The 13,697-nt window shown below is 32.0% G+C and overlaps 1 protein-coding gene across 1 annotated transcript in view; it reads right to left on the bottom strand.

The window, feature by feature from the left end:
• Positions 1 to 971: 971 nt before the first annotated feature.
• The window catches only part of LOC127722194 (zinc finger protein 431-like), a 31,074-nt gene continuing 18,348 nt past the window's right edge, over positions 972 to 13,697 (bottom strand). Inside the window, exon 2 of the mRNA XM_052229093.1 lies at positions 972 to 11,876. Coding sequence (XP_052085053.1) covers positions 9,767 to 11,872 — 2,106 coding nt within the window. The 5' untranslated portion in view covers positions 11,873 to 11,876 and the 3' untranslated portion in view covers positions 972 to 9,766. The remainder of the gene's footprint in view (positions 11,877 to 13,697) is intronic.

Below are 13,697 nucleotides of genomic sequence, written 5' to 3'. Positions count from 1 at the left end.
AGAAAGTTACATAGTCATGGATATTTATCATAGACCAATGAAGCATAAAAATGATCGAAGTCAAGATCAAATGAACCTCGCCATACAGATATAAATCATACATCAAATATAGTTTACCTTTTGCCTATAGTACATGTATCTGTGCCAGAAAATTTTGTACATTTTAGAATCATGTCATACGCCAATTATCAGAGTTCGCGAAAAGAAAATTTCCCTGATGGTCCTTGAAGTAAACCTGCTGGTCCTCACTATTATTTCTATTGCAAAACACAAAAATTATGTCGGTCCTTTGCAAAATTTGGTGGTCAAAACTTTCGGACCACCATACACTTTTCGGGAACTCTGAAATATAGTTGACCTATTGCTTACATTTAGTAACTGAGAAAAGGACCAAAGCTATAAACATTAATACTGACCAATGAACCATTACAATAAGGATAAGGTCAGAGTTCTCATAAATAATTTAACAGACGGCTAGAAAAAACCAACAAAAACACTACAACTTTTTAGTTGGGACATTCCTAACAATTAGCAAAATATGGTAGTCTCGCCAGCTTATTCTCCACGATTTCGGGAGATTTTTTGTTCAAAAACCCAACACGCTTAATCGAGATTGATATTTTCTTCTCTTCCACAAGCACGCAGTATTAATGTGTATATGTGGAACATAGGTTAATTTGGTTTGAATTCACAATAATGTCTTCTGAGACATAACTATTGTTGACATACGCCCACCGTTTCAGTCTAGAACAAAGCAATGCACATATTGATGTGAATTTTATTTGTTCCTCGACACAAATGTTAAAATATTTGAATTAAAGGTCACAATTGTAGCATAACAAACTGCATTTTCACTGAATCCAACTTTAATTTTCTGTTCAATCAGTTGAACATCTAAGTGGTGATCGATGTGTAATAATTGCCGCTGGACGTTAAATAGTAACCAATTAATCAACGACGATACAATACAATCAATGTATATCTATCTATCATTTATTACCAGTAAAATACTTTTGAATATACAAGTATGATACAAATACTTTTAATATAGTATAATTGCATTTTTTTTACAGAAATTAAAAAATGTTATTAACTGCTCCCAGTTATTAGTGCATGCACATCAGTTCGTTACGTTACTATATAGCTCTTTTGACCAATTCCGAAAAATCATAAAGGAAAAAAAAATGTTCCCATGGGAAAATATTCAACACAACATTGACCATTGAACCACGAAATGAAGCCAAGGTCAGGTGAAACCTTCAAATCTGACATGTACACCTTACAATCATACATGTAACATGCAGTATACAGTTGACCTACTGCTTATAGTATGTAAGAAATTAACCTAATCATGTTTAGGTCAGGTCAACCCTGTCTAATGGACATGTACACCTGGCAAGGACCACTTGTAATACCAAATATAACTATTCTAGTAATCATAATATTGAAGTGAGAAATTTACATTACATAAAGCAGAGACATATATACACTATGTATAAAATAGAGTCTCTAAAGAGCCTGTGTTGCTCACCTGCATCTTCAACAATGGCCACTTTTTAGTAAAAATCATCATTAAAGGGGAATACTCTATTAAGAGTTAACTGATAATTTCAGTCATGTTGGCATAATTGTAGATCTTATACAGCTGATAATTTTTCCTTTTTAAAGTTTCTATTCATCTATTAAAGTTTTCTAGATAATAAGCAAAAATGGGAAAAATCGTCATTAAAGGGCAATAACTTCAATAAGGAGTAGATTAACAATTTCGGTCATTTGACTTATTTGTAGATCTTGTCTTGCTGATCATTTTTGCTATTTATTTCTAGCTATCTAATACAGTTTTTAAGATATTAGGCAAAAATGAAAAAAAAAGTCAAATCGTTTTTATAGGACAATCACTCTGATAAGGAGTCGACTATAAATTGCTGAACCATAAACATGAGGTCAGGGACAATGCATATATGACAGAAGGAAATTTTGTAATATAAATGTATCTATATACAAGGTACATGTATGAAGCATTTAGGTATTGTACCTTCAGAAATACAAAGTTATATACAAATAGTTTACGAAGCTGGAGCAGACAGATTATCATACCTTTGTCTTGCATTCTGTGACTCAACTCAAAAAGCATATTTCCAGAGGGTTGGGTGCCCTCAAATAGGTTTAATCTTCCACCTTCTGTAAATGACTGTCCCAAGTCAAGAGCCTATAATTCAGTGGTTGTCATTTGTTGCTCTATAGTATATTTACTTTTTGTACAATGTTTTGTACATACATTAGGTTATTGGTTTTCTTGTTTGAAATGTTTTAGATTTTGTTCTGTAGGGACATTTTTATTAAACCAGCTATGTAGTATGAGTTTTGCTCATTGTTGAAGTTCTATAGTTGCTAATATCTACATGTATGTCATTTGGTCTCTGGTGGTGGTGAGTTGTCTCATTTGCATTATATTTCTCATCTCCTTATCTTTTACAAAAGACAAAAATCTCGTATGGTCCATTAGGCCAGGTGAGTACAGTGAGCTACATATTTTGTAAATTTATAAACTGGACATCACCTGCAAATCAACCAATTAAGGATGTTGGCTCCTCTGTTTCAAAATAACAAGCTTTTAAAAAGACTGTAATAAATTGATAGATATAAGAAGACGTGGTATGAGTGCCAATGAGACAACTCTCCATCCAAGTCAAAATTTATAAAAGTAAACCATTATAGGTCACAGTACGGTCTTCAACACCGAGCCTTGGCTCACACCGAACATCAAGCTATAAAGGGTCCCAAAAATTACTAGTCTAAAACCATTCAAACGGGAAAACCAACGGTCTAATCTATATAAAAAATTCGTAAGGGTTCCGCGGAACCCAGTGTCTCGCCTACTTTTGCTGTTAATCGCAGGCTCAACAAAAATGAGGAAAAAAAATTAATAAAAGTATTCCTCTCTATACTATGTTTTGATTGTAAGTAGCTTCTGTCCAAGTTTGGTAAAAATCCAGGATAGTTTATGAATGTAATAAATGTTTTAAAAACTTAAACTGCAGACTGTATGTAATGTTAACTTGAAGAAAAACTAAGTCCATTTATAAGTAAAATACGGAAAAAATAGAACAAAATTTTAACAAAATTTCCTTCTAGATACTAGCTTTTAATCATAAACAAGCTTCTGTCCAAGTTTGGTACAAATCCAGGATAGTTTAAGAAAGATGTTAAAATTTTAAAAACTTTAACCACAGAGTGAATGTAATGTTTCCTGGCAGAAAAACTAAGTCCATTTATAAGTAAAATACAGAAAAAATGGATTTTTTTTTTTACAAAATTTACTTCTGGATACTATCTTATGATCATAAACAAACTTTTTTCCAAGTTTGGTAGAAATCCAGGTTATGTTAAGAAAGTTATTAAAATTTCAAAAACTTTAACCACAGAGTGAATGTAATGTTTCCTGGCAGAAAAATTAAGTCCATTTATAAGTAAAATAAGGAAAAAATGGAATTTTTTTTTTTACAAAATTTACTTCTGAATATTATCTTATGATCATAAACAAGCTTCTGTCCAAGTTTGGTAGAAATCCAGGATAGTTCAAGAAAGTTATTAAAATTTCAAAAACTTTAACCACAGAGTGAATATTTGTGGACGCTGCCGACGACAACGACGACGGAATGTAGGATCGCTATGTCTCGCTTTTTCGACAAAAGTCGAAGGCTCGACAAAAATGAGAAACGAGAAACACTTATGAACCACATCAACAAACAACAACTTCTATTCCTGACTTAGGACAGGTGCAAACAATTGCAGCGGGTTTAAACGTTTTAATGGTAACAAACCTTCACCCTTATCTGAAACAAAAGTGTAACATCACAACATAGAAAGACACACTATAAAATATCATTTGAAATGGCATAACGCAATCAAAAGACATAATACCAGTTAACATACACTGAACAAATAAATTTGATCTATGATACAATGTAAATACAAAATAAATAAACTAAGGGAAGAATAATAAAAGTAACATGTTATACCGCTGTGAAATGTTAAACAATTTAAGAAAAACAATATGCTTGAACAAAAATATCAGCCATTTGCAATTACTTTAAACATAGGTAAATGAAAATAATTTTGTTGTTAGGTATACGTGTACAGTTCAAATAGAGAAAGGAAATATTTTTACAAAATAAATAATTCTGATATTCATAGTACATGTAGTACGAAGAAGTGAAAATTTATAGTAATACCAAACACTTATCAAAGCTGGTATATAGACCAGATATAACCCTGAATAACATTAAATAACAAAAAAGCATTACAATTAGTATAACACGCCAAATAAACAAGAAAGTACGATTTGAGAGTATATAAATAAAAGAACAGAGTTCCAATGTCCCCTGCGTTGCACATATTTTATCTATCCAAGGTACAAGGGTAATAACTAAAAAAAAAAAACACTTTTTTTTTGTTCTATAAAACTTTTTATTAATATCTTGGAGAAATAAAGGCTTCAGAGCAAATGCAATGTGATTTCCATTATAATTTATATTTCCAAGGGGCATAACTCGTTCAAAATATTTGATCAGCACTTATTTTCAAAAAGTGTCAAAGACATTGCTGATACAAACCTATGATATATGTTTAATAAAATTCTGGCAATAATTGTACACATGAGAACGCTGACTTTGCAATTTTCCATATAATGAATATTTCCAAGGGGCCTAACTCTTTAAAAAATAATTGAATGGCAGTGATTTTCGAATTTGACCAAGACAATGCTGATATAAACCTATTATATAAGTTTTATAAAAATCTGGCAAGAATTGTACATGTGAGAGCGCTAGGAAGACTGGACAGATGCCTGATGTTTCTATGTATCCCACAATGCATTGCATGGGGGACAATAAAGGAACATAAAAAGCAGAAAAAACCGAAAGGTCCATGTTCTTGTTTTTGAGATATAATCGATTCAAAATTTGGCAGGAAATGATTCTCTCTAGATTTTTCATACATTTAACATTGGCACCTTTTTTCTTTCAAAAAATGAAAAAATAACAAGGTTTTTATAAGATTTAAAAAAAAAATTACAGACTTAAACTTTATGTTATAAAACTATGAAAAGAAAAGTAAGGGTAAGCAGGCAAAACTTTTATTGGAACTACATGGATAAAACTAGAGGATTCTGAATATCTGACAATAAGACAAAAAGAAAGAGCGCATGATACGCCCATTGCTTTTTCATTGAAATAAGTTCCGTTACTCCTCAAACATTGTCAAAGTCATAGCAGAAATTTAAAAAAAACTACAGGGAGCTTATTTCAATAGATACAAACCAGTCACCAAAGTTCATGAAAACTACTGAAAGCATTTTTGCATTATTGTCGGTAAACTGGAAAACCATTTTTTTTATAAATAAAATCCAATAACTCGGAAACGGAAAAACCAAAACTTATAAAAATTGAAAGAGAGCTTACATCAATAGACATAAACAATTCACCAAAGTTTCATGAAAATTGGTATAATTTGAGTTATTGTCCCGACATGTTGACGACGGATGGACAGACGAACTGACAGACGGATAACAGTGTACCATAATACATCCCGTAAACGGGCATATAACAAGAGTAGCGAACATCCTTAAACATTTATTTATATAAAAATGACAAACTAAAGGCTCTAAAGAGCCGGTGTCGCTCACCTAGGTCAATGTACATATTAATTGAACAAAGGACACTCATTGTAGAAGAGAATAGAATTCATGACAAACATATGTGTTGATCTTGTATTGCTGATTGTTTTGTCTGTTTAGCTTTTCTCTATCTTCATAAGTTTTTGCTCAATACACAAAGAGGGTAAAAAAATCCTCATTTAACATTTTTAAGGGCAATCACTCCAGTAAAGAGTGGCAGTGTACTAACTATATCGGCAAAATTTGACTTGTTTGTAGTCAAAATGCAAAAGATTGGTAAAAAACATCAAGAGGCAATAACTCTAACATTGAGTGGCCTGATGATTTCGACAATGCAGACTTATTTGTAGATCTTGTATTGCTGATCATTTTTGCATTTTAAAGTTTTTCTGTATCTATCATAGTTTTCAAGACACTCATAATAGGCAAAATGAAAAAAAATGGTAAAATCAGTCATTTAAGGGCAATAACTCCTATAAGAAGTCCACTAATAGTTTTAACTTAATCAAACAATTGGTAGAGCTCAAAATACTGAACATTTTTGCTCTGTCAGATTTTCTCTAATTATTACGGTTTTCAAAATATTAGACAAAACTTGCATTTTACCCCTATGTTCTATTTTTAGCCATGTCAGCCATCTTGGTTGGCAGGCAGGGTTATCAGACACATCTGTAAAACTAGACACCCTAATGATGATTGTGGCCAAGATTGGTTAAATTTGGTCCAGTAGTTTCAGAGGAGAAGATTTTTGTAAAAGATAACGGACGATGAAGACAACGGAAGCCAAGTGACGAGAAAAGCTCACTTGGCCCTCTGCATCATGTGAGCTAAAAAAACAGAAATGTGGACCTTCAATTGTTAAGGAAAATCTTATGTATTTTCATAATTATTAGTCTCTTTCAGAATTACAACTGTACCATTTTCCAAATGCTTATGATGCTTATTTTTCAACAAGAGTGCACACGCTGAAATGTCTCGCCTACTATACTGACCATTGATTTTGTTGATAATCCTACACATAAAGTTTTACTACAAGTATCACATTAACATTTATGATCCAAGAAATGAGGTCAAGGTCAGATAAACCAAGCCAGAAATACATGTACACCTTAAATACAATCATTCCATACACAGAATATAGATAACCTATTATAGTATAAAAGAAACAGACCAAACCATGGAAATTCTATACTGACCAATGAACCATAAAAATGAAGTCAAGGTCAGATGAACCCTGCCAGACAGACATGTATACCTTAAAATCATTCCATGCATCAAATATAGTTGACCTATTGTTTAAAGTATCTAAGAAACAAAGTTAACCAGGAAAACTGAACATTGACCAATCAACCATGAAAATGAGGTAGGTACCAGACAGACATATACACCTTACAATTATTCCATACACCAAATATAGTAGACCTATTGCTTAAAGTTTAAGAAAAACAGACCAAAACACAAAAACTTAACATTGAGCAATGAACCATGAAAATGGGTCAAGGTCAAATAAAACCTGCCAGACTGACATGTACATCTTAAAATAATTCCATACAGAAATTATTGTTGACCTACTGCATACAGTATTAGAAAAACAGACCAACACAAAAAAACTTAACATTGAGCAATGAACAGTGAAAATGAGCATGATGAGGTCAAGGTCAAATGAAACCTGCCAGACTGACATGTACATCCTAAAATATTTCCATACACCAAATATAGTTGACCTATTGCATAAAATATTAGAAAAACAGACCAAAACACAAAAACTAAACTATGACCACTGAACCATGAAAATGAGGTCAAGGTTAGATGACACCTGCCAGTTGGATATGTACACCTTACAATCATTCCATACACCAAATATAGAAGACCTATTGCTTATAGTATCTGAGATATGAACTTGACCACGAAAACTTAACCTTGTTCACTGATCCATGAAATGAGGTCGAGGTCAAGTGAAAACTGTCTGATAGGCATGAGGACCTTACAAGGTACGCACATACCAAATATAGTTATCCTATTACTCATAATAAGACAGAAATTAACATTACAAAAAATCTTAACTTTTTTTTCAAGCAGTCACTGAACCAAGAAAATGAGGTCAAGGACAATGATCATATGACAGACGGAAACTTCATATCATAAGGCATCTATATACAAATTAAAGTATGAAGCATCCAGGTCTTCTACCTTCTGTAATATTAAGCTTTTAAGAAGTTAGTTAACGCCGCCGCTGCCAGATCAGTGTCCCTATGTCGAGCTTTCTGCAACAAAAGTTGCAGGCTCGACAAAAACAGACATTTTTTTTGCATTTAAATGTGTGTACATTGAAACAAAATTTCTCCAATAAATATCAAACTTTCTTATGTTATTCTGAATATCAATCATCAGTTGGTGGACTTTACTTGAACAAGTAAAAATAGTTCTTATTTCTAAATATAAAATTTCAAATGTAAGAAATGATCTCCTCTTTTCTTTCGTCTTAAATTTATAAATTTTATAGAAATAAATCATAAAGTGTATTTTCATTACCATGATTACATAAAGATATTTTTTTTAAACATGAAAACTGAATTCAAGCCTTTTACGTTTACAATAAAACAAAAAATGTCAATATACACAGCTGCTCTAAACATGCTAAAGGCAATGAAAGGAATGTATATTGTATGAACATGCATTGACGTAAACATGGTAAATCTACGAATTTGATTATTTTTATGTCATGACTGTTGAGCAAATTACAGAATGGTTTACATGGAGAATTGATTTTTTAATTCAATTAACTTTTGTAGATAAACGCAACAGATTGGTGATAGGAAAATTAATTCAATGAAATGACAGATAATATGGTACACATATTTACATTGATAAATGAGTAAATATTGTTTACATGGTTAAGGTCAATTGGTACAGTAAATGGGCTTCGTCACAGATTTTGGTTAAATTTTGCATACAACTTTAAATTTAGTTTGTTGAACTATTACCATGATTACTAGAAATTAAAAAAATAATTATATATTATTTTATTTCAATCAAACAAAATTTATGCATTATGATCAACAACATATCAATTTTGAAGAAAAATCTATGAGATTGTAATTAGAGATTTGATGATTTTAAGACAATTGAAGTATATTTATGCAAAATTTTACCAAAATCTGTGACATAGCCCACTTACTATACATTTTTGTACAAGCTGTACCATGTATACCTTCATATTAAGGAATTGTATTTCACCCATACAAAAATAACATGACCTTCTATCAATTGTTTACACATTGACACATGAGGTCCCTGATGGTTCATCTTTACACTCATTCATCATTTTATATGTATTTATAATACATCAAGGAGTCACTACACACTACCGTAAGGATATGTCACTTCAGGTGTAATATTTGTGTCTTTTATTTACTGGTACAGGTAAATTATTTTGGAGGTAGAGTTATATCCCTTAGACATGTTAGACATTCAGATTTTTTTACATTTATAAATTTAAGTAACAGTTGTCTTTACTAATACTATTCATAAAAGTATAAATTTATAAACAATGAAATCTTCTTTTTCTGTTATCTTAAAATTCTGCTCCATTTACAAGCCCCCAAGGAGCAATATTTGAAGGCCTTGCCCAGTTACCACGGTTACTTAACATCTGTGCAAATAGATTTCTTTTTTTAGTTCTTGAGATAAAAGGTTGAACTCTATTTTAAAAATAATTAGCAAACCAAAAAAATGTTGTTAAGGCATGTTTTGACCTCCCTAAATTTCAGGTAAAATAAATTTACTTACAGGTTTAAGAAAAAATTTTAAGAGAAGATTAAGGGGAGATAATTCAAACCTTGAAAATAAAGATCCTACAAATTATTTTAAACAAGTAATTATTACTTACATCTTCAAGTAAATAAACATGACTTGTATACTTGTTTTACCCCTGACTGACATGTCAATGGACAAATTCTTTGTGCCATTTCTTTTTAATTTTATTACTTCAGAACACTATTGAAACATACATGTAATTTGAGCTCTTGTATTCCTGTATTCAATATCTTTATTGTATTTGGCCTGTTATAAACTTTGTGAAACTGAAAGTTATATGTAATACACCAATATTTGATCCGGTAGAACATTAACCCCATCTTCTATAATCACATTGTTAGTCTCCTGAATTGCTATGATGTGATTACTCTCATTTTGGTCTGTGCCTTTGCCATGTTCATTCTCCAGATGGCAACTCTCATTTTGATCTTTACCTTTCCCATGCTTATTTTGATCTATACCTTTGCCATTTTCAAAATGTTCAAGATGGCCATTCTCATTTTGCATGTTTTGATCTAGACCTTTGCCATGGTCATTCTCATTTTGATCTATACTTTTGCCATGCACATTCTTAAGATGGCGTTTTAAGCTTTTATGAACACTGAAGTTTTTCTGACAAATTAAACATTTAGTTGGTTTAGTGTTAGCTGGGTTTTTTCTCCTTCTATCAATCCTGTTAGGTTGGTGTATCTGCTCATGTTTCTTGAGGTTACGCAGCGCTCGAAAAGATTTCATACAAACTAAACACTTGTGTGGTTTTTCGCCAGTATGGCGACGTTTGTGTACTTTAAGTGTGCCTGCATCAGCTGTTTTAAATCCACAAGTTTCACATACATATGGTTTGTCACCAGTATGGGTCATCATATGACGTTCAAGCTTGAAATGATGCATGAATGCACGTCCACAAATATTACATGTATGACCTTTGACATTTGTATGAATTTTCATATGTGATACCAAGGCACCAGAATGACTCAAACCCTTCCCACATAAATGACAAATAAAAGCTTTTTCATTGTTGTGTATCTTGACATGATTTTCTAATTTTCTCTTCTCGAAGAATCCTCGACCACAAATTTCACATATATGAGGTTTTTCACCTTTATGTCTACGTAAATGTTGTTGAAATTCATATTTTGACCTTATCTTACGACTACAAATGTCACATTGATATTCTTTCATACCGGTATGAATTTTTTCATGTTTTTGCATGGTATATTTTAAAATGAATCTCATATCACAATAGCTGCATTTAAATGGTTTCTCGCCATTATGCCTTTTGTAGTGGATCCTCAAAGTATCCCTCCTTTTGAATGACTTATTGCAGATTTGGCATGTAAAATATTTTACATTTTTCTGTTGTTCACCTGTGTGATTTTTTCGCATGTGTAGACGACATTCACCACTGTTGCTGAAATTTTGTCCACAAATATTACACGAGTATGGTGTTTCCCCAGTATGTACTCTCTCATGGACATGTACACTACACAACTGATTGAAGGTTTTATCACAGTATGAACATTTGTTTTGTTTACCATTGTTACTTTTCCTGTAATGAATTTTTAGACTATGACTTCTTTGAAAAACCTGTCCGCATTTCTCACATTGAAAATTTCTCTCGTGTATTTTCCTGTGTAATCGCAATTCCAATTTTCGAGGAAAAACTTCTTTACAAATATCACATACAATTTTCTTGTTTTCATCTTGCACAAACTCATTTTTCACATTTTCAGCTTTCCTTTTCTGATTGTTCAAAATAAGATTATCGTGATTATCTGAATCCCCATCGTTTGCCTCATTCACAACAAACATGTTTACATCATTAATAACGGACTGTAAATCAAGGTCACTAAAAAGCTTGTTTTTTTTTGCTTGTGTTGTTGAAAAAGGAGGGCATGGCTTACTTATCTGTGAGTTTGTATCTAACATACTGGTACATTTTTCTGACTGTTTCTGTAAGCTTTTTGCACGTGTGATAACTTGTTCTGCTCTTTCTTTCTTAATTTCTGGTACCCGGTTTTCATGGTTTTGGTCTGTAATATCAATTACTTCAGCAACAAATTCAACATTTTCATTTTCATCACCAGAGGGTTCTGCCTGATCGCCTTCAGAATTAATAGATGATTGGTCAACTTTGGTCACATGACTTAATTTAAGAATTTCATTTGCCGATAAGCATTGAGCAGAAGCTGTCAAATAAAATTTGGGTTTGGCTATATCAATTACTGACTTGGTCTTTTCACAGTTTTCTTGTTCCCTAAGGGCCTTAACAGAGTCTATACTGAAGGGATCGTTTATAATCTGTTTTGTTAAATCAACATTCCTGGCAGTTATAACAGTGATGTAGACATCAACCTCTGATACAATGGTTACCTCCATAACTCTGCAAAATATAATTAAATGACAGATATTACAATGGTTAGTTACTGAAAACAAATTTCGGAGTTTAGTGTGACGTCCATTTTCTCTGAACTAGTGCACATTTTTGTTTAGGGGCCAGCTAAAGCCCCCCTCCGGGTGTTGGATTTTCTCTGTGTTGAAGACCCATTGGTGGCCATGGACTGTTTTCTGCTCTTTGGTCAGGTTTTTGTCTCTTTGACACATTTCCCGTTTGCATTCTCAATTTTATTAAACAAGTTTTATACTAGTATCCTTGTATATAATATGTAAAGAATTACAAATCTATATATAGCTAGGACCAATTTCCCCTGTAATTGTTTCACTCACAGCTGGGTCAAAGTCTATAAGTTGTCAAATGCTATTGGAAAATGAATATTAAAGATACTATATTTATACATTTATGCTTAAAATATTGTTTAACCATTTTGCATATTAACCATTTGTTAACACAAGATCAAAATACTACTCAGAGAAATGTTTTGACACAAAATAGCAAATTTTATAGGTTTTTATCAAGGAGAAGGTAGGATTAGGCCACTTTTATTTTTTGTAATGTGTTTATTGGCAAAATTACATGTATCAATATCATATTGTATAGTTACCGTATTTAGTCCATAGCTACACGTTACATAGGCAAAATCAAAACAAATACATATGTAGTTGGTTTTTTGAACATTTGACAAACTTGTGAATAAATAATAATTGTAAATAAATGGGGAATGTGTCCATGGGACACAGATGATGCCCCCGCTTGCATATTACGTTATGAAGGGCCATAACTCAAGAACTGTAACAGTGACTCTACCAAAATTTGAACTTGATCTGAGTTTTGTGGTAATAAGCATTGTTTATAAGTTTCATAACATTTAGTTGATGTAAACTTAAATTAGAGAACAGAAACGAAAAATTCAGAAATTTTTCCATTTTTAAAGGGGCATAACTCTAGAAAAGTAGAAGTGATGCCACCAAAATTCAATCTTTATCTGTGTTTTGTGGTAATTAGCATTGTGCATAAGTTTCATAAAATTTGGTTGAGGCAAACTAAAGTTAGAGAACAAATACTAATATTTCAGCAATTTTTCCATTTGTAAAGGGGCATAACTTTAGAATGGTGAAAGTGACACCACCAAAATTTGAACTGATCTGAGTTTTGTGGTAATAAGCATTGTTTATAAGTTTCATAACATTTAGTTGACGTAAACTAAAGTTAGATGGAAATGAAAAAAATCAGCAGTTTTTCCGTTTGTAAAGGGGCATAACTCTCGACCGGTAAAAGTGATGCCACCAAAATTCAAACTCGATCTTATTTTGTAGTAATAAGCATTGTGGATAAGTTTCATAACATTTGGTTGAGGCAAACTAAAGTTAAAGAATGGAAACAAATTTTGGGACGTACGTATGGACAGACAAGGGTAAAACTTAACATGCTTAATGCCCCTACCGCTACGGCGGGGGCATAAAAAATACCCAGGCAGTCTATAGATTGGGAGGAATTTTTTGATTTCTTATAAGTTTACTTGTATTATAAATCTTCCAAATAACATCTATTGGATGTCTATAAGACATTAGTCTGTCGGACGTCAGTATTTATATTTACGAATTTTGTTTTACATGTTGGCTTTTGCTCATAAATATTTTGACCTAAACATATTGGTGAAATGGCCATTTTTATAGGTCAAATCTATACATGTCAATGACATTATAGGACATCACCAGCATGACCAGTGTAATAAAAAGTTGAGATTATATAAACCTGTTCATTTATCAATAAAATTAAACTAATTTTGAGAGACTGTCTTTAAAA

This window comes from Mytilus californianus, unplaced genomic scaffold (genome assembly GCF_021869535.1).
Source record: "Mytilus californianus isolate M0D057914Y unplaced genomic scaffold, xbMytCali1.0.p SCAF_12, whole genome shotgun sequence".
Classification (NCBI taxonomy): Eukaryota; Metazoa; Mollusca; class Bivalvia; order Mytilida; family Mytilidae; genus Mytilus; species Mytilus californianus.
This window is presented reverse-complemented; position numbering and strand designations above follow the sequence as displayed.